Genomic DNA, 26,168 nt, shown 5'->3' with positions numbered 1-26,168 from the left:
GGGACTGTTTTTTTTTTTGTGAAGAATAAAAAAGAGTCATCCTGTGCCCAGAGTAAGGGCTTTGTCTTGCACATGCCAGCTTAGTGCTCTAGCTGGTGCCTAGCTCCCTTTATTCTTAGGAAGCCAAATCAATATTGCCCTCCACTGGTCCTGAAACTAGTTTAGATGCTGATGTAAGTTGGACAAAATTGTTTAGTTCCATCAGGGACACTTTGAAACCAAGACTTGGGGTCCTGAGCTGTGTTGGTGTTGTTCCATCTGTGCTACGACCTCTTGCTTTTCAGCCTTAGGTGTAGTGGGGACAAGTGGTGGTGGTGTGACTGTACAGTGGGAGGGGTGTACAAGCAGTGCCACTTCTTGTGGAGACCAGCAGTCTGTGAGGGATTTTTGGTTAGGGGATCAGTTGCTCAGCTTTTACTCAGAGCTCAATCAGTGTGAGCTCTGGCATTGTCCAACGTGACATTAGTGAATGAATTTGCCATCAGGTCCACTAAACATTTCAGATCTCTAAAGCTTGTGATACTATGTTGAAAACCCATGTCCTCAACTATTACGTCTGCTGATGCTCACTGCTGGCTGAGGAGGTGAGGAGCCCTACTTACAAAGCCTCCAGGCACACCCTGTGGATGTGGATGCGCACTGTCTCCAATGCACCTCAAGTGAAGCCAGCATCACTTGGATAACCCAGCCAAACACCAGCATCCAACAGCTCCATGCTAACAGCAAGGGAGAAATGAGATACTACCCATCCCATCGTGCTGTTCTCTGCAGGCTGCAGGTTTGTTCCTCACAAGGGTGGTGTGAAGGTGTGTGGTACCAGCAGATTTCACCTGCATGCTGGTGGTGCAGAGGAAGCCTGTTAGAAGATAGGTATTTCTGGTACAGTGAGCAGCAGTGAAATGATTAACTGTCCTGGCATTTAAGTGACCATAATTAGGCTTCCTGTGAACAGCCATTTGAGATAAAGAATAGAAATTCACACCTACCTGAGTCCTACAGCTTTTCAGCCTATTTGGGGCAGGCTGAAATTAGGTGTGTAAATCTCCTTGAGTACCTCTGCAGTTGTCTTAAGGAGCTCTGGCAGTCCTGGCGTGGCCTCCCTAGCTCAGTCTTTTAACCTGCTGTTCCAGGCATCACCTCCATGAATAAAAATGTTCCTGGTTTGCAAGGCATGCTTCCCGGAAAATTTCTCTTCTAAGGACCCACAAATCTTACTTCTGTCTGAGCGTGGATTGATACACCTAGAATGGCTGTGGGAAATAAGTCCAGCCATGGCTGGTTGAAGTATGAAGGATTTTAATATCGATACACTTATTGTGAGTTATCATACATAAGGAAAACTTCTTTAATTTCCACCATCGGTTTCTTTCAGTGAGGTTAGAAGAGCTGCACGGGAGCCATTCGGATGCCAGAGGGGCTTCTTGCAGAGTTAAGGACTTAATTTTAGAATAATTTCCAATAAGTCACCAGGAAAGATTACGGGCTACGGGTTTTTGCAGGATATTAAGAATTATATCGCCCCTTCCAGGGCTATCTGCAAATCCACTGCTGGTGCAATAAATAACCCCCTGGATACAAGAAGACAGGGAGCAACCAATGTCCTTGCAAAGTACAAGAGGTCTGTTTTCCTGACAAGAGAGGCAGTGAGAGCTACAGTTGTTGTTCTAATGCAGTTAATGTGTGACAGTATGCTAATTAGTCAGATTAACTAAGCGGGTGAGTCATGCACTAACCCTTCTTGAAGGAAAGTGCCCATTTTGAGATGCTAAATGAGAACATAAATGCAATCAGGTATAGAATTCTTGAAAGATAAGACAAGAGCAGACCTGCTTGTTAATGGAGCCAGTGAAATTAATTCTGCTTTGGAATGGGGTGCGCTTTTTCATATTCAGGGTTCTTCTTAACGGGGAAAGGTTCAAAACCTTCATATCTATACAATGCATTTCAATCAGGTCTAAGCTTTAATGACCTAAAATAACAAAGATATTTCTGATATTCTCTGCTATGTTTACACCTTTGGAAAGGCTTCTTCTTTTTTTTTTTTTAATTAGAGGCATTCAGATGTTTCAAATGAAGACAAAACTATAATATCCTGAAAAAGCTCTCTCATCTATAATTGATGGGAAAGTACTAAAAGTGCTTATTATGAATGCTCAAGCACTTATACTGAAAAACCACAGTCCCCACAGCTGAGAGGTCGGTGTTGATGCTCACTGGGACCACAGCTGTGGTCCTGCTGTAGTGCTGGGAGTCATTGCTGTGTTTTAAGTAGATCTGTGCCATTGTGTTTGTGTGTGCAATTCCTTGTTTTCTCTGTGGCAACCTGCTATGTGTGTGTTGGCCTATTTTATCCTTTTATTCTTCATCGCTAATCACACATCAAGGAAATGCAGAAGTGGTGCTCGCAGCCATGTCTGGGATGCTTTGGGTCCTGAGCTGAACGTGGCTCAAACAGCCAGGCAGCCCCAGTGTCTGGTCTGAAATCCTTGTCCGCTTTCCGAGTGCCTGACGTGCCTAGAGGAGGGAGCACCAGGCCTGGCTCCTTGTACTGCTCAACACACGTATGTGGTGTTTGCTTGTGCCAGTACCCTGAGCAGTCCTTCGGGCACTGTGGGGCTTGCAGATGCATGCTGCTAAGGATGAAAGCCAGTGGGAAGGTCAGGCAGTGCTGCGAGAACGGCTGCACAGAAGCTCAGAGGGAAAGACGCCCAGGGGAGTTCTGTGGTCATCAGGACATTGTGAAAGAATGCAGGCCTTCCCACAAGTACCCTTGGGCACTGAATTCACCATTAAAGTATTCTGCCTCATACTTGTTATTGAACATGCTCTGTTCACTCATCATTTGCCAGAACTAGTCTTTTTTTCTGAAAGATTTCTGACCCTTCCAGTCTGATTTCAAGGCAGGTGCTTGGCAACAGGATGCCAGAAGTGCTGGCTCCGCTAGTCTGCCTTCTTTTCTAACCCAAAGTCTCTCCAATGCCACTGCAGTGGCCACCAGTTTCCACCCCAAAGGTGGCTGCACTTAGGTGATTGGTGAAGTGATGCCTATATATATTTGCAATTCTCTGAAGTGCCTTGAGGCTTGCAAAAGGCACTATATAAATCAATTAATAACAGTATCAGAGGTCAGTCAGCCAATAAGAATACAATTTAGTTTAATGAGAGATAAATGAGACAGACAGAGTGAGAGGCAAAGGGAGCTTCAAGGCTCCCTACTTGGTGCCAGGCTCTAAATACGCTGGCTCCTCGCTTTATCACAGTTATCATCAGAAACACAGCAGATAATTGTGTCATTGCCATTTCTGAGTCCAGTGTTATATCTATTACTGGTTTTGATGTCTTACTCAGCTCTGTACCAGTACGATTTTAGGAAGAGTGTACATTATTTTCATGAAAACAAATATGAGCATGAGGAAGCATTTTTCCCTTGCGTGCAATTCCTACTAAAGAATTTACATTCTTCTAATTTACTGGTTTACTGCACCACTTAGTGCACTCCTGAGATGTGCAGAATGTCCTCGCAGTTAAGAATGTGCAGATGAAATTTACCCTTTTTGCACTGAATTACTTGCTCTTCCCTTGGAAGTCACCATGCTCTTTCCTCCCTCTAAATCTCCTTTAACCACTCTAATAAAAGAACAGATTATTCTGCATAGTTACAAAATGGATCCAAAATGGATGGTTGGCAGTTTTTTTTTTTATTTTAGGGTAGGTATAGATTTTTGTCACCAGTCTGGTACTAAATAGGTGAATGAAAAGTCATTGCCTTACATTTGTTTCTTCCTATTATGTGGGACTGTGGATTTAGGAATGAAAATTCTCCATTCTAGCCCCAGACAAAAAGCTGGGCTACATAACCCTCATAAAGCAGCATTTGATAAGTTATCAGAAGACACAGAGGACATAGGGAAATAACCCGAAGTAGGGTAGGACAGGGGATGGGGGATACCTGTGCGGCAAAACAAAGAGATATTTTGTGTTTATGCCACCCCAAACATCCAAGCTGCACAGCCTTTTGCTGTGTCTGTGTCCACACAAACCTGCTGGGGTGTGCTGGATGATGCCTTGGGCCCTGCTGCCCTGGTTGTGCAGTCTGAAGAGCTGTTAGTGAAGGTGGCAGCTCCTGTCCAGCCCCTCCACATGTTCTTTCTGGGGGTGCACAGGGAGCTTGTGCTGGGTTCTGAGAAATGTTCCAAGGCTCTGTATTATAGGAACAGCCGTTAGCAGCAGAGCATGAAACATGTACCCGAAGCAGAATAAAGCAGTATGAAGCGCTCTTGGTCAGCGAGCCCACAGCTGTAAGGCAAGGCTGACTTGGGCTAAAATTCAGCAGTTTAGAGTATCATCTTTACATGCAGAATCAGCTCACCTGGTTATTCCTAGAAACGTCTTTGGTTTCTTAGCTGTTTCTGCACCCACTGTATGTCTCTCCATCTGGCAGTTGCCTACATTATGCTGTAATGGGGTACTTGTTCAGACCTCAAGCCCTGTGACCATGGTCAAAGGAGGTAGAACAGACCTTCCTAAAGCTCTCTGACAAAAGCCAAAGGCAAACAGAGCTGACTTCACACATCAGCACTTTTGAGGTTGCATCACCCCAAAATTCCACTAACATTTTTGAGTCTTTTCACGTGCCTCAGAACAGCAGTCTGTGCAAATCTGGGGCTGTCTGCTTCACACTTAGGTAATCCACTTGCAGCAGCTCAGATCTGGACATGAAAGCATTGCTTCTGCAAGGGGGGCTGCTCTTTGTTCTCTCTCCTGTGCCAAAAAAAGCCAGCCCTGAACACCGTGACAAAGGATTAGCTCAGGCCAGGCTGCAATGTAAATAGTCAGACAGAGAACAGAATGGCTTCTTTTATCAAACTTAACATCCCAAAGCTCTACTGATTTCATTGTCATTATGATGGTGATTAATTTGACCCAGAGTACTGCCACCCACTGTTAAAGCCTTCCCTGCATCCTTGTTGATAGCTCTCATGACAGAGATTACAGTCTGCCACAGCGCTGTCCATAATTAGTACTTGTCAAAATGAGATTTGCCTGTGGTAGCCCACTGTCCCTGAGAAACCCATTCAAAATTAAACATGCTTTGAAAAATAGAGGACAGTTCATCCTCTAATTGGAACCAATGAGTACACGTTGATGACACTTTTTCTCATCTATAAGGTGTTGTTCCAGGTCTAAAAAATGACCAGTGTCCTCTGGTGAAGTACAAGGGCACCGATTCTGTTCTGCTGCTGGGTCCTAATATGCTTGCATGGTTAATTCTCTAAAACAACACAGTTTAATTGCTTCATCTGAAACAGGTTGGGTCAGGGCACAGTGGCAGTCCCTGCCACATGGCCGATGCCAATGCTGCTGCCCAGCTGAGTGATTGGCCCTCAGGAAGGCAACGGCTGGGCACAGCTTGGGGAATAATACCTTGTGCCAGGGGGATACCCAGGGAGTCATTTGGAGGAATCATCACACATTTCCAGGGAATGGAGGAGAGAAGAGGGAGCGAAGCCACGCAGCCCATTGAAATGTGAGGTTTATATTGACTAGGCTGTAGGCTATTCTGAGGCTTCACTCGCAGACACTTCAGGCTGGAGTAGACACAGAGTCTTATATACATCCACTTTGCAGGCCAAGGCTACAACCCTTTATTATTCCTTTTCCTCCACTGTAAGAGGAATGGCCAGTGTTACTGCAACCCTGCATGCAAAGACTCGGAAACCACATCCAGTATCACTAAGGATTACAACAAAAGGTTTTCTGATTGAACGTTGAACTACAGAGCCAGAGATGGACATGGTAAATGTGCTCAGAATAAGTAACCACGCTGGAATCAGCTGAAGTTGATGTCCAGTGATATTTTTCACAGGACAAACCAGAGAGCTGATGTTTTAGTGATTTGAAGAATGAATACGTATAACTGTGAAAACTGTTCTGCCTCAAGCCACCACCTAAGAACAAGAGAAGGGCATCCAGAGCTTGACACTCTTGTGCTAGTCAAAACAGACCACTGTTGGAGGTACTGGCAATGTTGAGTAGCTCTTGAAACCAGTGGAATATACCATGGCAAAAGTCAATGCTTGGAGAATAATTCACAAGGGGTGGTGTTTTGCCAGACATTTCTTCAGAAATGTCTTTCATTTTATCCCACTAAAAGCAGCAAAAGAGCTTAAAAGATAACAGTAATTTACTTTTTCTTCCTGAGTGCCCAGTGCCACATTTTCCTATAGCAGGTTAATTAATCTCTATGCAGTCCTGTATGTAAACTTACAGATCTGGGCTCTGTATCTAAACCTTGGCACAGCCAGATTGTGGTTTTCATCCTCTTCAGTGGCAGTGCTGTTAAGAAGAGGATGTTTTGTCTTGAATAGTGCCAAAATCCCAGTCTGATCAGCTCTGACCTGAGCAAGTTACAGGGAGAATTACTAGGGGAGGAAAGACCCCACTGAAAAGCATCATCAGTCCACTGCCACCCTGGACTGCACTATTGCACATTACAACAGTAATCTGGTCTTCTCTGCAGTGGTCAATGTGCAGCTGAAGACTCAATGGGCCAGCTGGAGCTCAGCTAAGAAGGGAAAAATTACACAGCTGGTAGAGGTAAAATCCATAGGGAGGAGAGACTGAGGGAGGAGAAACTGAGTCACAGGCTTAGAGAAAAATGAAGACTGGTAGTCTCTGGGCTTGCAAACAAAAAAAGCTGCTGCAAAAAGCATGGGAATAAACAGTTTGCTTATCCACTGAGACCAGAAGGGAAAGCTGCTTCCAAGTTCTGCCACTTGCAAAAGTTTTAGGTGATTTAATTGCAGACTTGTTTTTGGAAAATACTTGTTTTCGCTTTTAGGTTCTTCCTGGAATCATCTCTTTAAACTAATGAGACATTTATGTGAGACATTAGGAAGCATTTTCTAATGATGACGATGACTACATCCTGTCACACATCGCTACGAAGGTTAAGGCGAGTCAGCAAACGTCTGCTGGCACTGCCGACCCCACCGTGGCATGGCGGAGGCGGGGGACGACCTTGGCAAGCCCCAGTCAGTGCTGCTTCATATCAGCCGGCAAGCCTGAAGATTTACTTTCACCCTGAAGGTAATCAGTCAGTCGTGATTTTGCCCTACAGTTTAATGTGCTCTCTTGCTATAGTTACAGACATCCTCCTTCTGGTTATGCTTCCTGCTGTGACCAATGGCATCTTTGCAGTTAAAGAGGTGGTTTTTAAAGGAAAAACAGCCAAGTTTCAGTGCTGTTACTGAGTTTACAGTTTTAGTAAAACCAACAGCACAACAGTCCTTGCTATGGTCTATGAACTTGACAGTTTCTAGGTGCAAATGTGCACGTGTATATTTACACACCTTTCTCAAAACCCTTAAATACAGAGGAAGCAACAATTTTTCTGTTACTGTTTATGTGACAGATCTCAGTATTCACTATTCCCAGTAAAGTATGTTTGAAGTTCACTTACTCCATTCATACACAATAGTCTTGATCAGCCACAGCTTTTTTTAAAACTTAATTGTTCTTCACAAATGCAAACAAAAATGGAAATGAGCGTGCAAAGCATCAGGAACTGAATACTACACCAGATACACCGAGATACTAAGCAAGCTTTACATCTACAATCCTTCTAGTGTGGTTTTCTGCAAGATGTTTAAGGGTGATATGAGGAACCACTTCTTAAAGATAAAACCATAAGGATTTTAAAGGTGTTTTGCATAATAACCTCAACCATTAATAAATATTCCTTTCGAAAGCACTGCAATGACTGAAGACATTTCTCCAAAGTGAAGAACAGGGTTTTAGTTAAAATGATGAGACCACTTTAAATGAATTTAATTGATTTTTGTGTGTATGTGTATGCTGAAATAAAATTCAGAAAAATGCTACATTTGTTTTAATCTCTTTTCCTTATTTTCACTTTCTAAATAGGTTCCCTGTGTCTGTTCACCTGTAAGCCCAATTAAATTCAAGGGCAGCGGATCACAAAACCTAATGCTACTTGGCCAAAATTTCTACTCTGTGTGGCAAGAGAATCAGCAGAAAGGAGCTCAAGTTTTGCTTTTCTTTGCTAGATAAGACTGCAGATGCCATCTAGATGCTAATTGAAGTCATTGTACAATCGTGTTAGATGCCCTGTTTTCATTCAATATTGTGGCAGGTAACATAGTACCTGTGTTCTTCAGGAGAGGATCAATGACACAAAGGTAGTTTTCTGCTGCAGGGAGAAAACAGACAATTAGGAAATCACTGTTTGTATTCAATCTCTGTTTACACTGGTTGACCACATCTCTTGCAAGCATATGTTTCTCTCTAGCTTCAGAAATACACAAATATATCAGCACCAGAAGTCTCCTCTCGTTTTAGTTTGCAATTCAGGATTGCTTTATTAATCAATGCAAGATGCATTCATTGAACTGGATTAATCCTGCATAAGTAATTTTGAAATTTCCTGCTGAAGTTATTTTTCATTTCTGGGAACAAATCATTTATTTGGATTTTCATATATCAGGATCACAGAGATTTGCCACAGTCAGATTTTAATTTTAGTTACATCTGAGCTGGCTTATATATTAGGGCATATAGTTTTGCATGAGAGCATCTTCTAAAATCTGTAATTGGTGTGGAACACTGACATGCACAGAATACATCTGACAAGGTCCAGAGAGTTAGGTTCAGTTTCACTGATCAACATCTATGCTGCAGATTAACTGAATCTTTTATGGCATTACAAGCCCTCCAGAATTCATTAGTGTACTTTCCTTTCCCTCTACCCACTCTGACCTCCAGTGCTGCTGTTGCTGCTTCCTTCATCTGGACCTGAGGCTGAAACACTGACTCTTTTCCACTGCCACACTAACAATACAAATGAGAATGTGTATCTTAAACTGCTCAGGAGTGTATATGCTGGCAGTTACTGTCTTGGCCTCTTTAGCACTGTTTGGGATGTCTCCTTTGTCATGGTTTGTACCTTAAAAGCAAGATAACTAGAGTACTATGTTGGCGAGTGATTATAATCCAATACAAACTGGTGTATGTAATGAGGTTTGGCATGGATTTTTCGCAGAAATTGGCTCACAGATACAGCTAGCAGAGTAAATTGTTGTACTTAAAGCAGGAAGGGGGACAAACACGAAGGACAGAAAGCAAAGCCAGCTTTTAGGAACTGGGTGCATAGCACCTTTGAAGACAGTGCTATAATCAATGGAAAGTGTATTTCTGAAATGCCATTTTTGCTTTCCTTAAGGGTATCCAGATGGTTGCAAGTCAGCAGCAGTCTAGCCTTCTCACAGTTCTCCAGCAATGAATGGAAGCACAGCTCAGGACCAGGGAAATAGCTCTTATTCACTGCCTGGTCTGTTGCTTTCGAGGCCCAGCTCTGCAAAAGTACCTAGTCATGTTTGTCATGCTGAGGACAAGAAGATTAATCTTTGGCAGGAAGGATAGCACAGGAGAATGGACGAACACTCCAGGTGTCCCACTCCCAAAGACGACTCTTATCTGAGGATCAGCAGTGGAAAGGACGCTTCCCTCCAGCCCAGCAGGTCCCAGGACTTGTGACACAACCTGCTCTTCCTGTGCTTCCTGCCACCAGCAGCAGCTCTCCTCCCCTACCGCCCGTCCTGGCTGTAGCTGGGTGCTTGCCACAGCCCAGGAAATGCAGAGGTGCCACTGGGCATCTTTCATGGTTTCTGTTGTGCTGAAGTCCACACACTGAAACCCTGAACACTGTTAACACCCAAGTACTCTGCTGATTTGATCCTTCTGCTTGACAACTAGACCACTGTAAATGATTAGCTGAAGAAACCAGGAGCAGTGCCATCACCAGGTGCTTATTTTGTGTCCTCTTATTGCATTTTCTCCCGTTTCTCTTCTGCTCTTTGTATCACCCCTCCTGTCATTTCTTTCCAGGCTTGCTCTGATGTGTGCCTCTCAGAAACCATCTTTGCCTTCCTCATTACTCCGGCCCTTACTTTCTCTGTGCCCTTATTCCACAAGAACTTCACACTTTCTCCTCTTGCAAGCTCTCCTTTTCTGTTTTTCCTTTCATTCTTACCTCTTCTTTCTCACTTCATACCCTTCCTTTCTAAATATCTGTCCACTGCTCCTACCTTCTCCTCCTCCTTCTTCTCCTGCATTACTTTTTAAAAAATATGCATCAATCTCTCTTCCTTCATTTCTCTTCTGCACTAAACTCATTAATGAAACAGTCCTATTCAATGTGCTACATTACCATAGTTGCTGCTGGCTCGCCTTTCCCTTCTTCACAAAATATTTGAACAGACTGATCCCCTCTTGTTAGACCAGACTTTCACTGCTCCCTCATCCCACTCCCAGCACAGTTCACACTTGCTGTAAGGACTGCCTTTTTGTTTTCTCAGGGTACCCACTGGGTTTGTGTAAGAAGACTGTGGTCCCTGAACAAAGGTTCATAGGCATGAATGAATAATACATGTAGTACAGTAACTGGTATTGATAATGATTCTGCTTCCTGGCAAAACCCCTGCCTTTACTTGCCTATACCTCTTGTCCCAACTCCACTACTTTTCACTTGTGCCTCCAAGAGCAGAAATACCTATAGGTAGAAGGCTATCTCCATAGAAGGGACATTTTGAAGAGGGAAGAAATCACCCCAACTAGCATTAAATTCCCCAAAATAGGACTGTATTTAGCGGAGCAATGTCCTTTTCACTTACCTTACCATGCGACAGAGGAAGGCACAAAGCAGGGCTAGGCAGAGGCATTCCTAAAATGTCTCATCAGACCCTGCCTGCAGGCACCCAGGTGGGGCTTTCCCTGCTAGAAGCACAGTCCAGGCATGGGTGCTCAGAGGTAGACTCTCACTCCCTACATTTTACTGCGTCACTGCATTTACAAGTGCTGGAGAACAATAAGGCTGTTATGGATGGCCACAAAACAAAAGAAGTTTACACATCTACATGATAAAAAAAGTTCCAAAGAATTTAATGTAGATATTATTTATACATACACTTTGTAAGTAGGAATATGGCAGACAGTTGAATTAGTACATAAAGTTTTATTTAAAGTTTCCCCCCTACAAGCAAGCTTCATTTACACAGTCTAGTACTGTACAAAATTTACATTCTTTGTGTGACTTATTCAGTTAGCACTTTCCTCGGTCATGCCTTCCTGAAAGATAAAAAGATTTCCATATAGTCCTCATAAATCTTTAAATTATCTTGGTAAAAAAAAGAACCACTTGAAAGGACAACAAATATCCTTTAGAAATGGTAGATTTTAGTAGAGACAGGTGACAGTCAGTGTTTAATGGCAGACCTTATCCTGATCTTAAATGTCATTCAAGGTTTCTCCATTTAGTATCTTAACAGTTTCCTTTTTATATATATTTATATTTATATACCTTCAACAGGAAAGAAAGAAAAAACGTCATGATTGCACCAAATATATTTTACAAGGGATCCCTTGGATCTGAACAATATAAATAAATACAAAACCAACTAAGATTGCACTATATAGTAGAAATGGATTGAGAGTTCAGGATATACACTCCACCTTTATGAGTTCCTTAGTGATGCTCGCAGGAAAACTCCCCAATGGTACATTCAAATATTAGCATCTTCAGACAATTACTTTGTTTAAACAATTCTTTTCCAGGCGTGCAGCTGCCTCATCTATTGGGTTATTGCATTTGTATGGTATCAGTCTTTACTGCATTATTCTGATTTTACAACTGTGTAATTCTGCTGCAAGCAAGGGAGTTGCACTGCAATAAAACTGGACTGATGCCAGAGAGAAACAGTCCCATGGTATTTACCCTCCACGATTCATATTGCTCTCAAGCATCAATATATAGTATAATTTCTGTGTACATTCACACTCTATTTTGCAAAGCAAATAATGATTGTTTTCTCCCATCTACTGCCTCTGCAGTAGAAACCAATATCCAGTAGTTGCCTGCTCCTTGCTCAATGCACTAGCATTAAGTCCTATAGTGGAAGATATATGCAGGCTTGAAAATGCAGGATCTGAGTCTCCTTTGCCCTTTACCTGGTGCAGATAATTATAACCAGGCAAATTAAATGTTAGATTCTTAGCTGACATAAACCAAAGTATATCCACTGGCTTCAATGGAGCACTAGTGAAGAGGACGGTCCTGAGGATAATGGATGCAGCACCAGTAAACCACAATGGAAGAATTATGCATATACTTTACTGAGGTGTACGTAATTATGCTAACTGCAAGGTGGTGAAGAATTGGGCTCAGATTTTGTTACTGCTTTTGCAAAGCCAGGACAGAAAGACATAAGCTTAAAACATAACAGAGCCTGATTTAGGTGCAAGTGACTATGAGTTCATGAAGCAAGTCCTAAACACTACTGGTCCCAGGTGGTAGCATTCTGAACTCGCTTTGCAATGTGTAAGTAATTACACAGGCTATAAGGCAGTGGAAAGTCAAGCCTTGTATTACTTTGGATCAATAGTAAAAATCTTTCAGAGTACATTTTAAGATCAACCACACAGGAGTATTTTAGCTACTTACCAGTGCCTCTCCAAAATTGTGCATAATCATTTAAGAGTCCAAAGTAATACATTTACAGTTAAATGCAGTCATCTTGTCTTTGGAAGCAACTAGCACCGATGATCCTAACAGGTCAGTGACAAGTAAGTAAAGGTTCCAGTGCTTTGTTAAGTGATCATAGAAACAACTTACTTTACAAACTCCGAATTTAAGCTGTAGGATGAAGTCTCTGTTATACTAATGTAAAAACAGCCATTCCATGTGATTTCAGTGAAATGACTCTGACTGTACACAAGTGTGATTAGAAGAATTTGATCCTAATCCCTAAGCTGCTATTGCAAGAAGTGCTCTGTAAAGCATGGCTTTCATTGTAGTCTGCTTTCCGCTGCACTTACACATGGGGACTTTGAAGGCAGAGTGTATTAGTTGCAAAGCTGTGCAAAAACTGAATGATATTTCTTTACCTTTTATAATCTTCTGATGCTGTGTTGCTTGCAGAGCATGTGAAGTAGCTGTAGGTTAGGATTACAGAGGAGACAATTCTGCAATGCAGTGTGAGCTTTTCACTATCTGAATTCTGAAGCATTCATGAAAACAACATCCTCATGACTTCAACACAGACCACATGCAGGTAGATACAATGCACAATACTGATCTTGTCTCTTCAGGCTGCATTTGAACAGTTAGCCTTCATTTTTTTTTAAAGTTAAATTTGATGTGAGGAATATCTCTGCAGCAGGAAAAAGTTAAAATCAGTTTGAAATGGCAGTCTGTCAGCATGTAATGTTCGGTGTGTTTTAGCTACTTGCTTCGTAAGACACCGGCATCTATCTGAGATGGGACAACACTTGTTTTTTTTCCTTTAGTTTGCTCCTAAAGCATTAAGTATTGAATAAGGGGTCAATTATGGTAGCCTTTTTTTTTTTACAGGAATCCTGTTCTAATAAAATATTTATGTCACCCGTCATTATTTTCCCAAATGCAATCAGTGTTCGTGTCAGTGCTCCTTGACTATCATTTGTTGTATGGTACGCAGGCTGGCAATACGACAGTTGAGCAAGCAGGTCCTGCAAGGGGCTCAGCAACATCTCCTTCTAGTTCTGTCCAAGTTCCTTTCTCAGGACTATAGCAAATGGTAGAAGATTTGTAGGCTCCCTGTAATAGAACAAAAAGTCATATTAAATGTGGCTTTGGTAAAATCCAAGTCACACACCAGCTTTAAAAATATTCAAAAGTGACTTGTGGTTTTGAGCTCTGATTTGGGAGCCCTTAAAGAGGTTTCATTTTCATATGGGCTGACCCAGACTTTGCAGATCAAGCTCCTCTACAAGTGCCTTAGGGCTATAAGCATATAGTCCCATCAATCACTTTTGCCCAATGTAACCTGTGTTCTGTATTACTCCGTATCAGTGAATACAGTCTGATAATAACCCATCTAAATAGAAAAGCACAAAGGTGAAAAATAATACTCCATGTTCTCCAGAAGTTGAAAACCAAAGCAAAACCTGCCCCTGCAGCTACCTCATCCCTCGTGTCCGCTCTGTCCCATCTGAATAATATACAGACTGGCTGCAAGAACTCAGTAGGAATGAAAGGGTCACTGCAGAAAGCAGATACATACCATACTCCAGCTGTAGCCTCCTACGAGGTAAATACTGTCATCAAGGACTGCACAGCCAGGGCCACTGCGACCCTCCAGAATAGGAGTCTGAAGAATATTCCACTGGTCGCCTTTTGGATCATAGCATTCCACAAGCATTACATCGAGATGGGAGAAACCTGCATGAGGCCATTGAGAAAAGAGTATGTGCATTATGGCATACTGATTTAACATTTGCTTCACTGTTAGATTTATTACATTACAGTTACCATTATATTATTAAATTTATAATATTATTGTTAAACTTTCTTCTAGAAAATACTGCCATATGCATTTAAGCCATTTTCCATAACATTAATGTCTCATCATTTCAGTTCAAATAAATCTGTTGAAGGCTTTTATCATTAGTTCTAGTCTTCTGCAAATTACAAGACATGAACAAATCAGAAAGTAACACCCAGTAATAACCTATCAATGATGCAAGCAGATTCAAGCAACATTCCTCTTCATCTGTCAATCAGCACTAATGCAAGTTTGAACATGTAGGAAAAGACTGTCCTGGTAGTCTTTCCAAAAGTCAGCAGATCTAATCTAATCAAAAGTCAACAGATTAAATCTTGCTCAGAAATCAATGTCTAAGGAATCAAGGAAGAGCTTAGACAACTGATGCTACTTGGTTACAGAGAGACAAGGCGCTTAGCATGACAGATATAATGCTCAGGACCAGTTTCAATTTTCAAGCTGATTTAAGGTGTATCCTAAGCACACAGCTGTGATGTGACAGTCTTTAAGATGACAGAAAATGTAGAAATGATGGTCCCATCCTTCCCTGACAGATAGAAAATGGCTCCATGCAACTTCTGCTTTAGAGTCACCTAAGGGAAGATGGGTGTCTCAAGCTGCACCAATTAAGTGATCTGAACACAGACACAGAACACAGGAGTCCTGATTCCTGCTCCAGTATTTCAGCATTTCCCTATCTCACATTACCTTCATTATTAGAGCTCTGCAGTAAAATTATGGTTTCCTTAATGTGCTGGGACACTTTACTTGATGCTGCCATCTTCTCCATCAAGGTATGACAGAAAAGAGAAGTTAGATTTTCTGGAGAAGGGCATTTGGTGATACTGTTACTTCACAATTGTAAGAGTATTATTTATGTCACAAATGAACAGTTATGATGAAATAATTTTTCATTACTGTGAAGATTTCAAGGGGCCACAGAAAAGCCACCACAGTGAGCCCAGAATCTGTCAAAAGCCCTGTAACAAACTGCAGCATGCACATGCCTAGCTGTGGTGTGGTATATGCACTGCTAACACTAGTATACAGATCCAGCTGCACAAAGGAGGACTTTGCCATGGAGCACTGCTATTGCTCCGTGGTGAAGAATCTGTGGCATTTCATCTGCACTTTAGTCCACTCCTTCCTCCCCTTCCCTGCAGTTCCTCCTTTTGTTTTGCTGTACAGAAGAAACCAGTTTTCCAAAAAATCCTTCTGCTGGACAGCCAAAAGCCTGGATGTTAAATGCTTCTCACAACAGTGAGTAATTCATACATAACAAAGGCACCAAGGCCAACAGTTGCAGAGGCAAAAATGCAATGTTTATTAGAAGTTCCTTCTTTCCCAGAGGACGGTAGGTGAAACAGGGTGGAAGAAAACAAGGCAGGATGGAAACAATTCAAGCTTATGCAAACCAAATTGCGTGCTTCAGCTGTAGGAGAGCTGTGACACGGTAACTTCTATTTTCCTAGCAAAAAAAGCCAGCACTGCAACCTCTAAAGATCTGTAGTTGCACGTGTGCAGGCAGCTTTTACCCCCTTCAGCCTGTAAGGTCCAGTCTAGGAACACCCATCACAACTGGTGGTAAGGAGCCCTGTACCTGGGAAAATTTCCATCTGAGACATCCCCTACATGCTCCACAGACACTCAGCTCTTCAAAGCAGCAAGCAGCTGCAGAGTCTCCCGGGGACTCAGGTGCCAGTCATCCAGGCACATGGCCTGGTACTACTTGCACTTAACATCACTTTTTCTTTCTCATTACAATTTCCTCTTTTGTTGTTGTGAGGCTTTTTTTTACTTTTTTCCAAGAAAGGAGAAAGAAATAAAGCATTGAATATAAACTGTCAAATATTGTCACAGGACACAGGAGCAGGAGCTGTGTTTTTTGTCTAAGTGGCTGGATTAAGCAGAATCTCTTCAGCAGTAATAGCAACAGCATGTAGGTATTAAGACAGAAATACCAGATGCCTAAGCAGTAGTTATTCTATTATGAGACCTTTTCAAAAGATGAGAAAAAGAGGCCTCTGAAAAGAATTATAATTCACAAGCTACATTTAATACTAAAAAGGGATCTAAAGAGCCTAGTCCTAATATTTAATGGCTAGAGGATTTTTTTTCTCTCTCTCCTCATTCAATCAGGAGCTTGTTTTTGTGTGGTGCTCTGAATAAAGCTCTCTTTAACTGCGTATTTTGGAAAATGATTTACAGAGGAAAATATTGCTGGTACTTTTGGGTCAAAGAATAATCTGTTTGTTTCATTGAATTCTTGGTAATGACAAATTGTCCGTGCCTTTGAGTAATGGAAGCTCCCATTTTTATTATCTAAAGCATTCATTACTCATATATTTAATGTACTGTTATAATTTTAAAATAATTTGCATAAAATATTTCTTTAAAATTGCTGGCTCAAGTGTCCTGTTAAATCGTGTTGCCTGTTTTACAATGTACCTAACAATGACTGTCTAACACAAATATTCTTTATCAGGAGATGGTGGACATCGAAATGCTTTTTCTCTATTAAAAATGTGACCTTTCAAATGGTTTCCTCCGATTGCATACAGTCGGTCATTCATTACAGCCAAAGTGTGGATGGCTCGCTTTGTGTTCATGTCCTGTTTTCGGGCCCAGACATCCATCACGGGGTCATAGCAGTACAGCCAGGGGACATATTCTCCATTGTGAACACCTCCTGCAAAACAAATATACATCAGTTAATTAATAATTAAATAGAGACATTGTGCTGCATCAGGAATTTAGCTCTATGTTTTGGGGTTCTGGGGCTTTTTTGGTGGTGGTGGCGGTGGTTTTGGGTTGTCTTTTTTTTTTTGTATAGCAGGAATTATAAAAGACACTGGCCTGAAATATAAATTTTGCCATTGTGCACAGCTCCTGCGTGGGCTGCCAAAGGCTGAGGTAAGGAGGACACGTAACGCCACTCATTTGTCTCCAGGTTGTAGCACTCCACGCTGGACAAGTAGCCAGTTTCGTTTCTCCCACCGATTACGTACAAGTTCTTGTCAAGGCGACAGGCATAGAAACTGGCTCTCCTGGAGGACATGGCAGAACAAAACAAAACAAGCCAACAACAAACCAATTAGCCACATCAACCACTTTATTTTTCCTCTCCAGCTGACTGCCTGAACTAAGGTAGTAGAAGTGTCATGCTTACAGCTATCCTAGAGACTGTGGCTGCTTTGTTAATCAAATAGCATGCTCCACATCAAATAGATACTTAATTTTTGGTGGCTAAACAATTAACCATGCATAGACCTGGCAGAAAATAGCCCTTTTCAAAGCTGATTGTTGCTTTTTGACACCCATGAAAGATAAAAAGTTGCTCATTAATGTCTGGGGCATTATCTTGTAAGGGATGTAACAACTCGGTAAGACAAAGTGAAAAATGAGGTAGATAATGTAACAATAATAAATTATCTTGACATTCACTTTCTTTATGGTCCTTCAAGGGTCATTGTTCCCAATTTACTAAGAGAACCACATCATCAACATTTTTCTTCAATTACCATTTTTTTCTTCTTTCTGCGGTACTGTAAATAGAACAACTTTCCTTATGCTAGGCACAACATTACACTTCCACCCTTTAACTTGAAAGAGGTCTGTCTCCATCCAACTAACTCTGAGAAGTTTTAGCCACCTGCAATAAACAGCTCTAATATGTCCCAACTCCTCCCCAGGCTTCCCTACAACCATTCTATGGCCAGATGAGCTAGCAAAGCCTGGTGTGCTGTGTCTCTAACCTGCCATTTACCCAGGCACATGTTCCGGAGGGTTTCTTTCAGTGAAGGCAGGAATAAGTTCTTTCTCCTTTATCCAGCTGCCTATTGTCACAAAGTCTGTAGTATGCTTTAATACTTGGGAGAAACTTCCCTCTTTGCTAAATGTGGCTGAGACTGGCTGGTGGTTTGTAAGCTGGAGGAGAGGTCAGGCAGACATGAAGACACAGCCATGGGAACAGTAGGGCCTGATGGGCATTCAGATCTGATGCAATGCTGCCTGCTTCTGGCCTTAGTTTTTGGATTGGTGCACACCAGAAAGGGCTCCTCACCATCTGGGGTCACTGAGCACCTCCTGTCTCTTTGCTTTCACCTTGCCTGCACATGGGCAGCTTGGACGGTGTGAAACAGCACCCCTTGTTGAGTGGGAGTGGGAACACCACCACAGGGATAAAGCTGCTTGAAACACAGATTGAAACAAGAGGACAGGAATACTGCTAAGTGCCTCCAGCTCAACTTACGAATTAAATAAGACCATTTAATTTATCTGTCAATGGGCAGATAGAAGCTGATGGCATATATTGCTCTGCATGGTCGGGCAGCAAATTGTGCATCTATGTTTTTATCCTGATTTTCTATGGAAACAAAGCTTATTTGATTACACTGTAAGTGTAGCCATGTCTGCCTGAGTGTTGTCTCCTCAACAAAAACTGCTGGCTGATTTCACTCTGATTTGACAGAGGGTATAGGTGTTAGAGGCAATCAAGTGCCTATACGCTTCCTGAGAGTATGTGACAGGCCAGAGGCAAGACAGCCCATAGAGGCCCAAATAACAGGAAAAGATGCAGACGCCACAACCTATTAGACATCAGAGCCTGCATGGGAGGGGACATGCTCTCCAACCCTCCCGTGTACTGAAGCCACAAACCCACAGGGTGCCCGTTATCAATCCTTTGGGTGCTCATGCATCCACTTGTGTGTCCTTGCGCACCTCTTCTGATGAACCCATTAGCAAACTGCTCTCAGTGTTTTTTTAGTTCAGGATTAATAAGCAGAGGTAGGTACAACTGCAGGCATTACTCTCTCAACTAGGATTTCACTGACATTATTCTGAATGTGTACTCCTGATTTCATCCACACAGTGTCACTATAAGGAGCAAAAATGAAAGAGTCAGCGCTTCACTCTTCTGCCTGGATGTGAATATTCCCTCTACAGCTCCTGTCACAAATATTTTAAGCTTCTGTTTTTTTCACTTTTCAATGATACAGTGTGTAAGGGCCATGCTGGTAGATGATGACTTTTTAAACTGCTGTAAAATATGATTCAGACTAATACAGCAATCTTTACATGGCAGCTTTCCCCACTAAACTGGGAAGACACTATCCATTTGGATCAGATAACTGAAATGTACCTCAGGATCTAAATATGGACAATAAGACAATTATTTTGTGGCTTTCTTCAGGATTTGCAAGTACTCAGCATTCACTGATCTCTGAAATGCTTTTCCTTCACACCCCTTCACTCAATACTTTGCCTAAGTATACACATATAAAACAGAAGAATTTCTTTCTGATTTCCTGAGATGGTGAATTTATGCCCTGAAACAAGAAATACAACTGCCAGCCTGGGGTTTAAAACCAGCCAGTGCTATTACTAATCCCACGATATCTGGACTGGTTTCAGAGTCACTTCTGGAAGTGACTTTGCTTTTTAAAAATGAAAGTAATCTTGATAAGGGTTAACATTACTATTATTAAAGTCAAAGCCTAAAGTGAAATGTGAAATTATTTTATCTCTCTTTCTGCAGCTATTTTTCTTAGTTCAGTTGGCCTCAGTGAAGATGCTGACCTGCTCACTTCCACTTGTGCTTTTTCAGGTCCTGGCATGACACCATGCTTTTTGCTGGTCTTTAAACAAAAAGCTTTTAACTTGGAATGTAAGAAAAAAGATGTTTTAAATGATAGTACGTTCCATACACCTTTTCCAGCTCTGGGCTGAGCTGGAAAGATGCAACAGTATTGACTAAGGTGTCCAGCCAAGGCTCATGCCACAAGTTCATACACATCTGCTACAAAGACCAGTGGGCATGCTGCTCTAACTAAACTGCTCTCCAAAAAGCATCCTATTGTTACTGCAATGTCAGGCATATGTGCATTTTGAAAGCTTATGAGTCACTTGCTGCTTCTCTAAACAATGCACACCTGAAAATAGTACATACTTTTCAAAAGCATATATTTTTGTTATGTTCTTCAGATGAAAAGAAACCAAATTTGGCTTTAAAGAAAATACACCAATGGCTCAGAATCCATAATGGGATTAGACTTTTCTTTATAGCTCACACAGTAAAATCAATCAGATATGGATTTTACCATACAAGATAAAAGTTTACTCATCAAATATTTCATACAGATTTTCAACTTGAGAATATACTGCCTGTGAATGAGATCCACATTTACCTGCAGTCATTTCAAAGGAGCTATTATAGTCTGTCCCACCAATTATTCTCGGACTAAAATTCCTAAGTAGGTTTTGACTTGATGGACCATAATGACTCAGAAAACCCCATTAAACAGTCTGTCTTGTCAATGGTGCCTGCATTATGCTAGCAGACAGGGCATGACCCTGTACTCCTGGGAGGAGTGGGGAATAGCCTGTTGACTTTAATGGGAATTCCATCTGTCTAAAGGAGCTGGGAAACTGCATAAACGCTCTCTCGTTTGTATGATCTTCCAAAAACTGGGCCAGACCCTACCTCTAAAAGCTGCAACAACTCTGAGGAAGTCATTAGAGATGAGCAAATAAACCATTAAAAACATTTTAGAAAGTGTTTAGAAAGATTTGAAAATCCCTGTTTGCCAACAATACCCCTAAGCTCAGGAATATTTAAAGAAAAATAACAGGTAAGCCTATGAGTTATGTATCCTGAACAAAAGAGGTGACAATTAATGTTGTCATAGTAAAGCCCCTTGCAGAGGGAACTATGTGTGAGTGGACCATTGCATTTAAATAACACTGTAAGGAGCTGAGGTGCTAATACATCACAGTTTATTACCGGGCAGCTGCTAAGCAATCACAATGCACAGCAGAGTTTCTGACTCTTGGCTGAAGGCAGCAGCTTCCACCAGGGGACAAGGCAAGTCATACTCCATACCTGTGATTATAAACTCATTTTCTAGTGGCCACAGTGGATGTGGTAAAACTTCTACTTGTCTGCTTTCTCCAACCCCCAACTATCTACTTCTGCCTTCTGAGCTTTGTCGGCCAAATAAACCCAACCATTCAGCCAGATGCATGTGCTCCTCAGGAGTTTTGCTTACAGATACCCAGAAGGCCTAATTAGGACACAGATTAGGCTCCACCAAATTGCTTCGGGCTCTGTACAAACACTAGTCAGCCTCCAGTCCACTGAGGATGACCTGCACAGTGATGCACAATCTCACACATCCCTCCTGTACCCCCTGCATCAGCACCTGCGTCAGCGGTGACTCAGTCTGGGGACCTGAACCAGAGGGGAAGGCATCCCTCTGTTTTAAGACAAATAACCCAGTCGTAGGGTTATCCCACAGTGCTGGCAGGAATTAGGGAGAGGGCTGGGTGCTGCTAAATTAGAAGCACCTCTTTAGCTAAAGCACTAGTTCTATTAACTATTTTCTAAAAAGAAAAAGGCATTTCAGTTAATAATTTTAAAAGGATGATGTTATTAATAAAGCCAGAGACTATAATGAACTGCGATGCAATTTTTTAATCTCTTATTTATATGGCTAATTTTATCAGTTCACTCAGCTCCAACAGGGAACTTATTCAGATCTGTTCCATTTGCCCTTTTTCATGCACTGTACAATACAGTATTTTTTGGTGACAAGCATCACCTGTGGTTCTGCATACAGACTTAGGTCAATCAAACTGAATCCTGAACAAAGGTCCTTCAAAAAATCTACAGACTGATATTTTACCTCTGGAAATTGAAAAGACATCCACATTTCCATGTATCTTGTAATACAAACCTTGAATCACAAGGTTGTGCTGAGTTCAATATATTTATGACTGCTGAACATCTTGACACTGGACAGCCAATAGAAAAAGAACTATAATACTGACAGGACATGGAACAAGGAATGTGTCTTAGGAAGACACAGCGAGATCTCTTGTACACTGGATCTCTGAGAATATGGATGTTGAACTGAAGGACAGACACCGAATGCTTTTCATGTCACGTTGTAACTTTGGATCTTCTGCCTTTGCGGGTCTTCTTACAAAACATGTATCGTTCAGTTCAGGTTCAGGGGACTTTTTTCCTGCCAGGGTAGGGTTTAGGAACCAGAGTTAAATTTATGCCATCTTTACAGGCCACTGCTCAAGTCCACATGCACCTCTGCAGACTGATTTATATGCATTAACTGACAGTAACTTCACTCAAAGACCACCTAGGATCAAGAGTCTTCTGACAAGGGAAGACATGTTCAGGAGAGCTTTTCATGGCTGGCGTGATGAAACAGGATGGAGTCAACATATAAAGGTTTCAGTTCCCTATAAGACATCTGACTATAATTACTGCTTGTTTACTGCAAACTCAGCATGACACTTCAGCCAGGGAACATGACAGGACACTATGGAGACTTCAGAAAAATCCTCCAGACCATATTCAGGCAACCAGTAATTGCACACAGTCCATGGTTATTTTGCATGAGTTAGCACCGCAGGGTCTGGCATCTGGAGTTTTGAACTTGGAAAGTTTAAAAAAATTAGGCGACAAATGGGACGCAACTGCATGCTGCAGTTTTATCTCAGTATTTTCAATGCTTCTGTAGGCCTCCTTATGCCCAGAACTAAGCCATACTTCAGCTGCTCTTAGGATGATAAAACATATATTGAAAAACGCATAGCAGGTTTTTACCTCTCTTGCATGGGTGGAAGTTGTATCCAGCTGTTAAACCTGGGATCGTATCGGCTAACAAAGTTTGTACTGTGTTTCCCTGTAAAGATAGATTATTTTGACACTCAGCTGTTTGTTTCATGTATTTAACATCATGATTGTAATATGTATTACATATACTTCGCAAGTTGAAAGCTTTTATGAAGGGTTCCCCCTTTTACAACAATGTATGATTACACTATGTGTACAGTAATAATTCAACAAATGGGGCACTGCAAGGTTTGAATTAGCAATTGCTAGCAGTAAAAGCAGATAGAGATTATTCTTGCTCGCTGTAATAAGATCTTGAAAATGTGTATTTAAATTTAGTTATAGATGCTGTGGTACTTTCACAGCCACAATAAATCACAGCACTAAACAAAATCACTGCCCAAAAGAAGGCATCCCCATGGTATTATGACTAGAGTGTTTTGTGTCAGATAAAAAAATCAAAGGGAGAACATGTGCTTTTCTTTCTCCTCGTATCACCTTTATGTGGAAAACTGTAAAAAAGCATTGTGTAAATAACCAGGAGCTGCATAAGCCATCAGCATGGGGTATGCAGTGTTTGCACTAGATGGTTTATTCTACCATATACTTTCAGTGTAAGTTATAAGGAAATTACACATGTGCATCCAAGGGGGAATACATTCTTAAGAGTTTTATTCCAGGTGTGTTAGCTAAAATATGAAACATGAGCAACACACACCAGCTAACTAGCTTATCCCTGCTGTCAAGCCTAAGAACTGTGTTCATGTCTTCACGATATTAAGATTTCACCTTATTTTACATGCAGATTGACATCAAAGCAAGAAAACTGAAGCAAGAGAGTGTATGGCAATTTCCTGTAACACCTGAGACTTCAACAGATGAGGATCTCAGAAACAGAAACCTTTGTTTATGTATGTGTGACTCAAAAATTGAATTAGAGGCTTCACAGACCAGCAGAATAACCCGACTGCGTATGTCACAGTTCTATAAATGGTCACTGGGTATTCTACAAGGTGAATATTTTTGCATTGGACAAGCCTCTGTAGGACTGGCTCGCTTTGCTTGTTTCATTCCACACTTACTTCAGCATGTGTAAACAGACCATCAAGACTGTAGAGAAGAATAATGATACAGCTAGAATTTATATTTGTAATAATTTAAGATCATGTTCTACAAGAAAACAGAGGAAGAAACCATGTTGACCACTCTGTCTGGAAGCAAACTCATTCCCTCGCTATGTTACAAGTATGTTCTACATGAGAAGGGTAAAGCAGAAGACTGATAAATAATGCAGCATTTCCCTTCAAATCCAGCGAGGTGCCTAATGAGGACCAAAGCCCTTTATGCTGAGCACCACTCAAACACATCTCAAGACACAGGGGGAGATCCCTATACACTAAGGGTAACTGGTCATTTTGCCACTGTGCTTAGTGAAGCGAGGCTTTGGGCTTGGTCCGTATCTGAATTCCTTTACTCTAAACAGACAATTTACAGAGGCACTGAGAGCTATAGACTGAATAAATAGTAAAGCAGTAACAGCAGGTATCTAACTGGCTCTAGGTCTTACTATTTAGAACATTTACTAACCTATTTCTATTTCAAAAAGCAGGATTTCAAAGCAATGTAAGTACTGATCAAAAGTCTGGACTTCTGGCAGAAGGGATATTGCTGCCATATTCACTACATCTTTCAGAGTTACTGGGGACTTCAGTGGTCACTGGTTGTATAGCAGCTTTTTAATTGCTGTGATACAAACCTATGATTTGGGGACCTTGGCCTCCTAACATAACAGATGTCATACACATATTCACTACAAATACCATGTACGTAGAAGACTGTATAATGCAGAGTAGAAAGAGAAGGGTTCAGTGAGCCTAGAGTGGGAAGTAACACAGGATATGGTTGTGGTCACTTTTGGGAAAGGAGATGAAATCAAACGAGGACAGGCACAAAGAAGAGCTACTATGGCGACAGGAAGATCAGAAAGTTTACCTTATGGCAGGAGACAAAAGAACTTTGCTTGTTGCACCTAGGAAAACAAAATCTGAAAGGGCATAGGAGCGTCATCTGTAATACATCAGAGGAACAAATCTCCAGCAGGGGAAAAACACTGTTAAGCTAAAGGCCAACTTTTGGTATGAGAACAAGGTGATTTAGATGCTCAAAGAATATGTTTTACTGGAAATTAGAATAAGCCTCCCAGTCATTTAGAGCAACTGGATTCTGTAACAGTTTTCCAATAGGAGTAGTGGGAGCTAAAAATTCATCTGCTTTTCAAATGTATCTTAGAATATTTACAAAATGGGGCCATATGATGCCTGTGATGGCAGGATAAGGACTCGATGACCTATGTAAGCTGCCTGGTGTAACTGGTCTGACTCCAGTTTAGCTTTGGAATTCAGTTTGAAAAAGAACTGTATCTATTATTTTGCCTTGCTCATCAGTCAGGAGGTTACAGATGGTAGGAAGCACCTGTCAGAACACAAAAACTGTGACAAGTGATCAGCAATCAGCAGTGGCGAAGCTGGATGACGGGACAAAAGGAGGTGGATGCTGCTCTCTGCTTTCTACAGGAACGTCTTTGCAGCCATGCCATAAGGTGATGGGCTCTGAAGGTTATGGAAGTTGGTCTTAAATCCATGCCTGTGTTCTGCAAACTGCTCTCATCAGTGTTTACTCATGTGGCGATCCCTTATGACTGGAAACACGTAGCCACAGGAGGACGTGAAAAGTGAGAAAAAATATCTCCCATGCTGTCTAGGTTGTCAAAAAGTCACAGGAGCAGCACGGAGGGGGCATGGACATTTCCCAGGGCCCATCCAGCTTCCCAAGAGTCTGCCGGTCTGATGGCTAAGGAAATGTATGGTGCTGCTTCCCCCATCTCAAGGATATTTCTTTCCACTGGAAAAACATTCTCATTCTGGCACATTCTCATTCAAATTGAAACCCTTGGAATGCTCTGGCAAGGCAATTCCAGCTAGGTCCATCTGAAGCCCCTTCCGTGCTATGAGGATAACAGACAAGGGCTGGTACATAAATCCAAGCAGGTATGTGTGAGCAGTTCCCATGTAACTGCAAAATTAGAGCAGATCAGTTTCAAGAAAGAACTAGCCCAAGAACAGAACAAGATTTATGATTTCAGGTTGACTTTTCAT

At 41.7% G+C, this 26,168-nt stretch overlaps 1 protein-coding gene across 1 annotated transcript in view; it reads right to left on the bottom strand.

Moving 5' to 3' along the window:
• Nucleotides 1-10,931: 10,931 nt before the first annotated feature.
• The window catches only part of KLHL14 (kelch like family member 14), a 59,239-nt gene continuing 44,002 nt past the window's right edge, over nucleotides 10,932-26,168 (bottom strand). The window contains exons 4-8 of the mRNA XM_062633512.1: nucleotides 23,005-23,083; nucleotides 17,235-17,425; nucleotides 16,909-17,067; nucleotides 14,118-14,275; nucleotides 10,932-13,651 (exon numbers count right to left, since the gene is read on the bottom strand). Coding sequence (XP_062489496.1) covers nucleotides 13,511-13,651; nucleotides 14,118-14,275; nucleotides 16,909-17,067; nucleotides 17,235-17,425; nucleotides 23,005-23,083 — 728 coding nt within the window. The 3' untranslated portion in view covers nucleotides 10,932-13,510. The remainder of the gene's footprint in view (nucleotides 13,652-14,117; nucleotides 14,276-16,908; nucleotides 17,068-17,234; nucleotides 17,426-23,004; nucleotides 23,084-26,168) is intronic.

The sequence above is a fragment of the Pezoporus occidentalis genome, unplaced genomic scaffold (genome assembly GCF_034315485.1).
Source record: "Pezoporus occidentalis ecotype Australia unplaced genomic scaffold, CSIRO_AGI_Poc_V1 ctg4, whole genome shotgun sequence".
In the NCBI taxonomy this organism is placed as follows: domain Eukaryota; kingdom Metazoa; phylum Chordata; class Aves; order Psittaciformes; family Psittacidae; genus Pezoporus; species Pezoporus occidentalis.
Note: the sequence above shows the minus strand (reverse complement) of the source record. Positions and strands in the feature narration are given on the sequence as shown.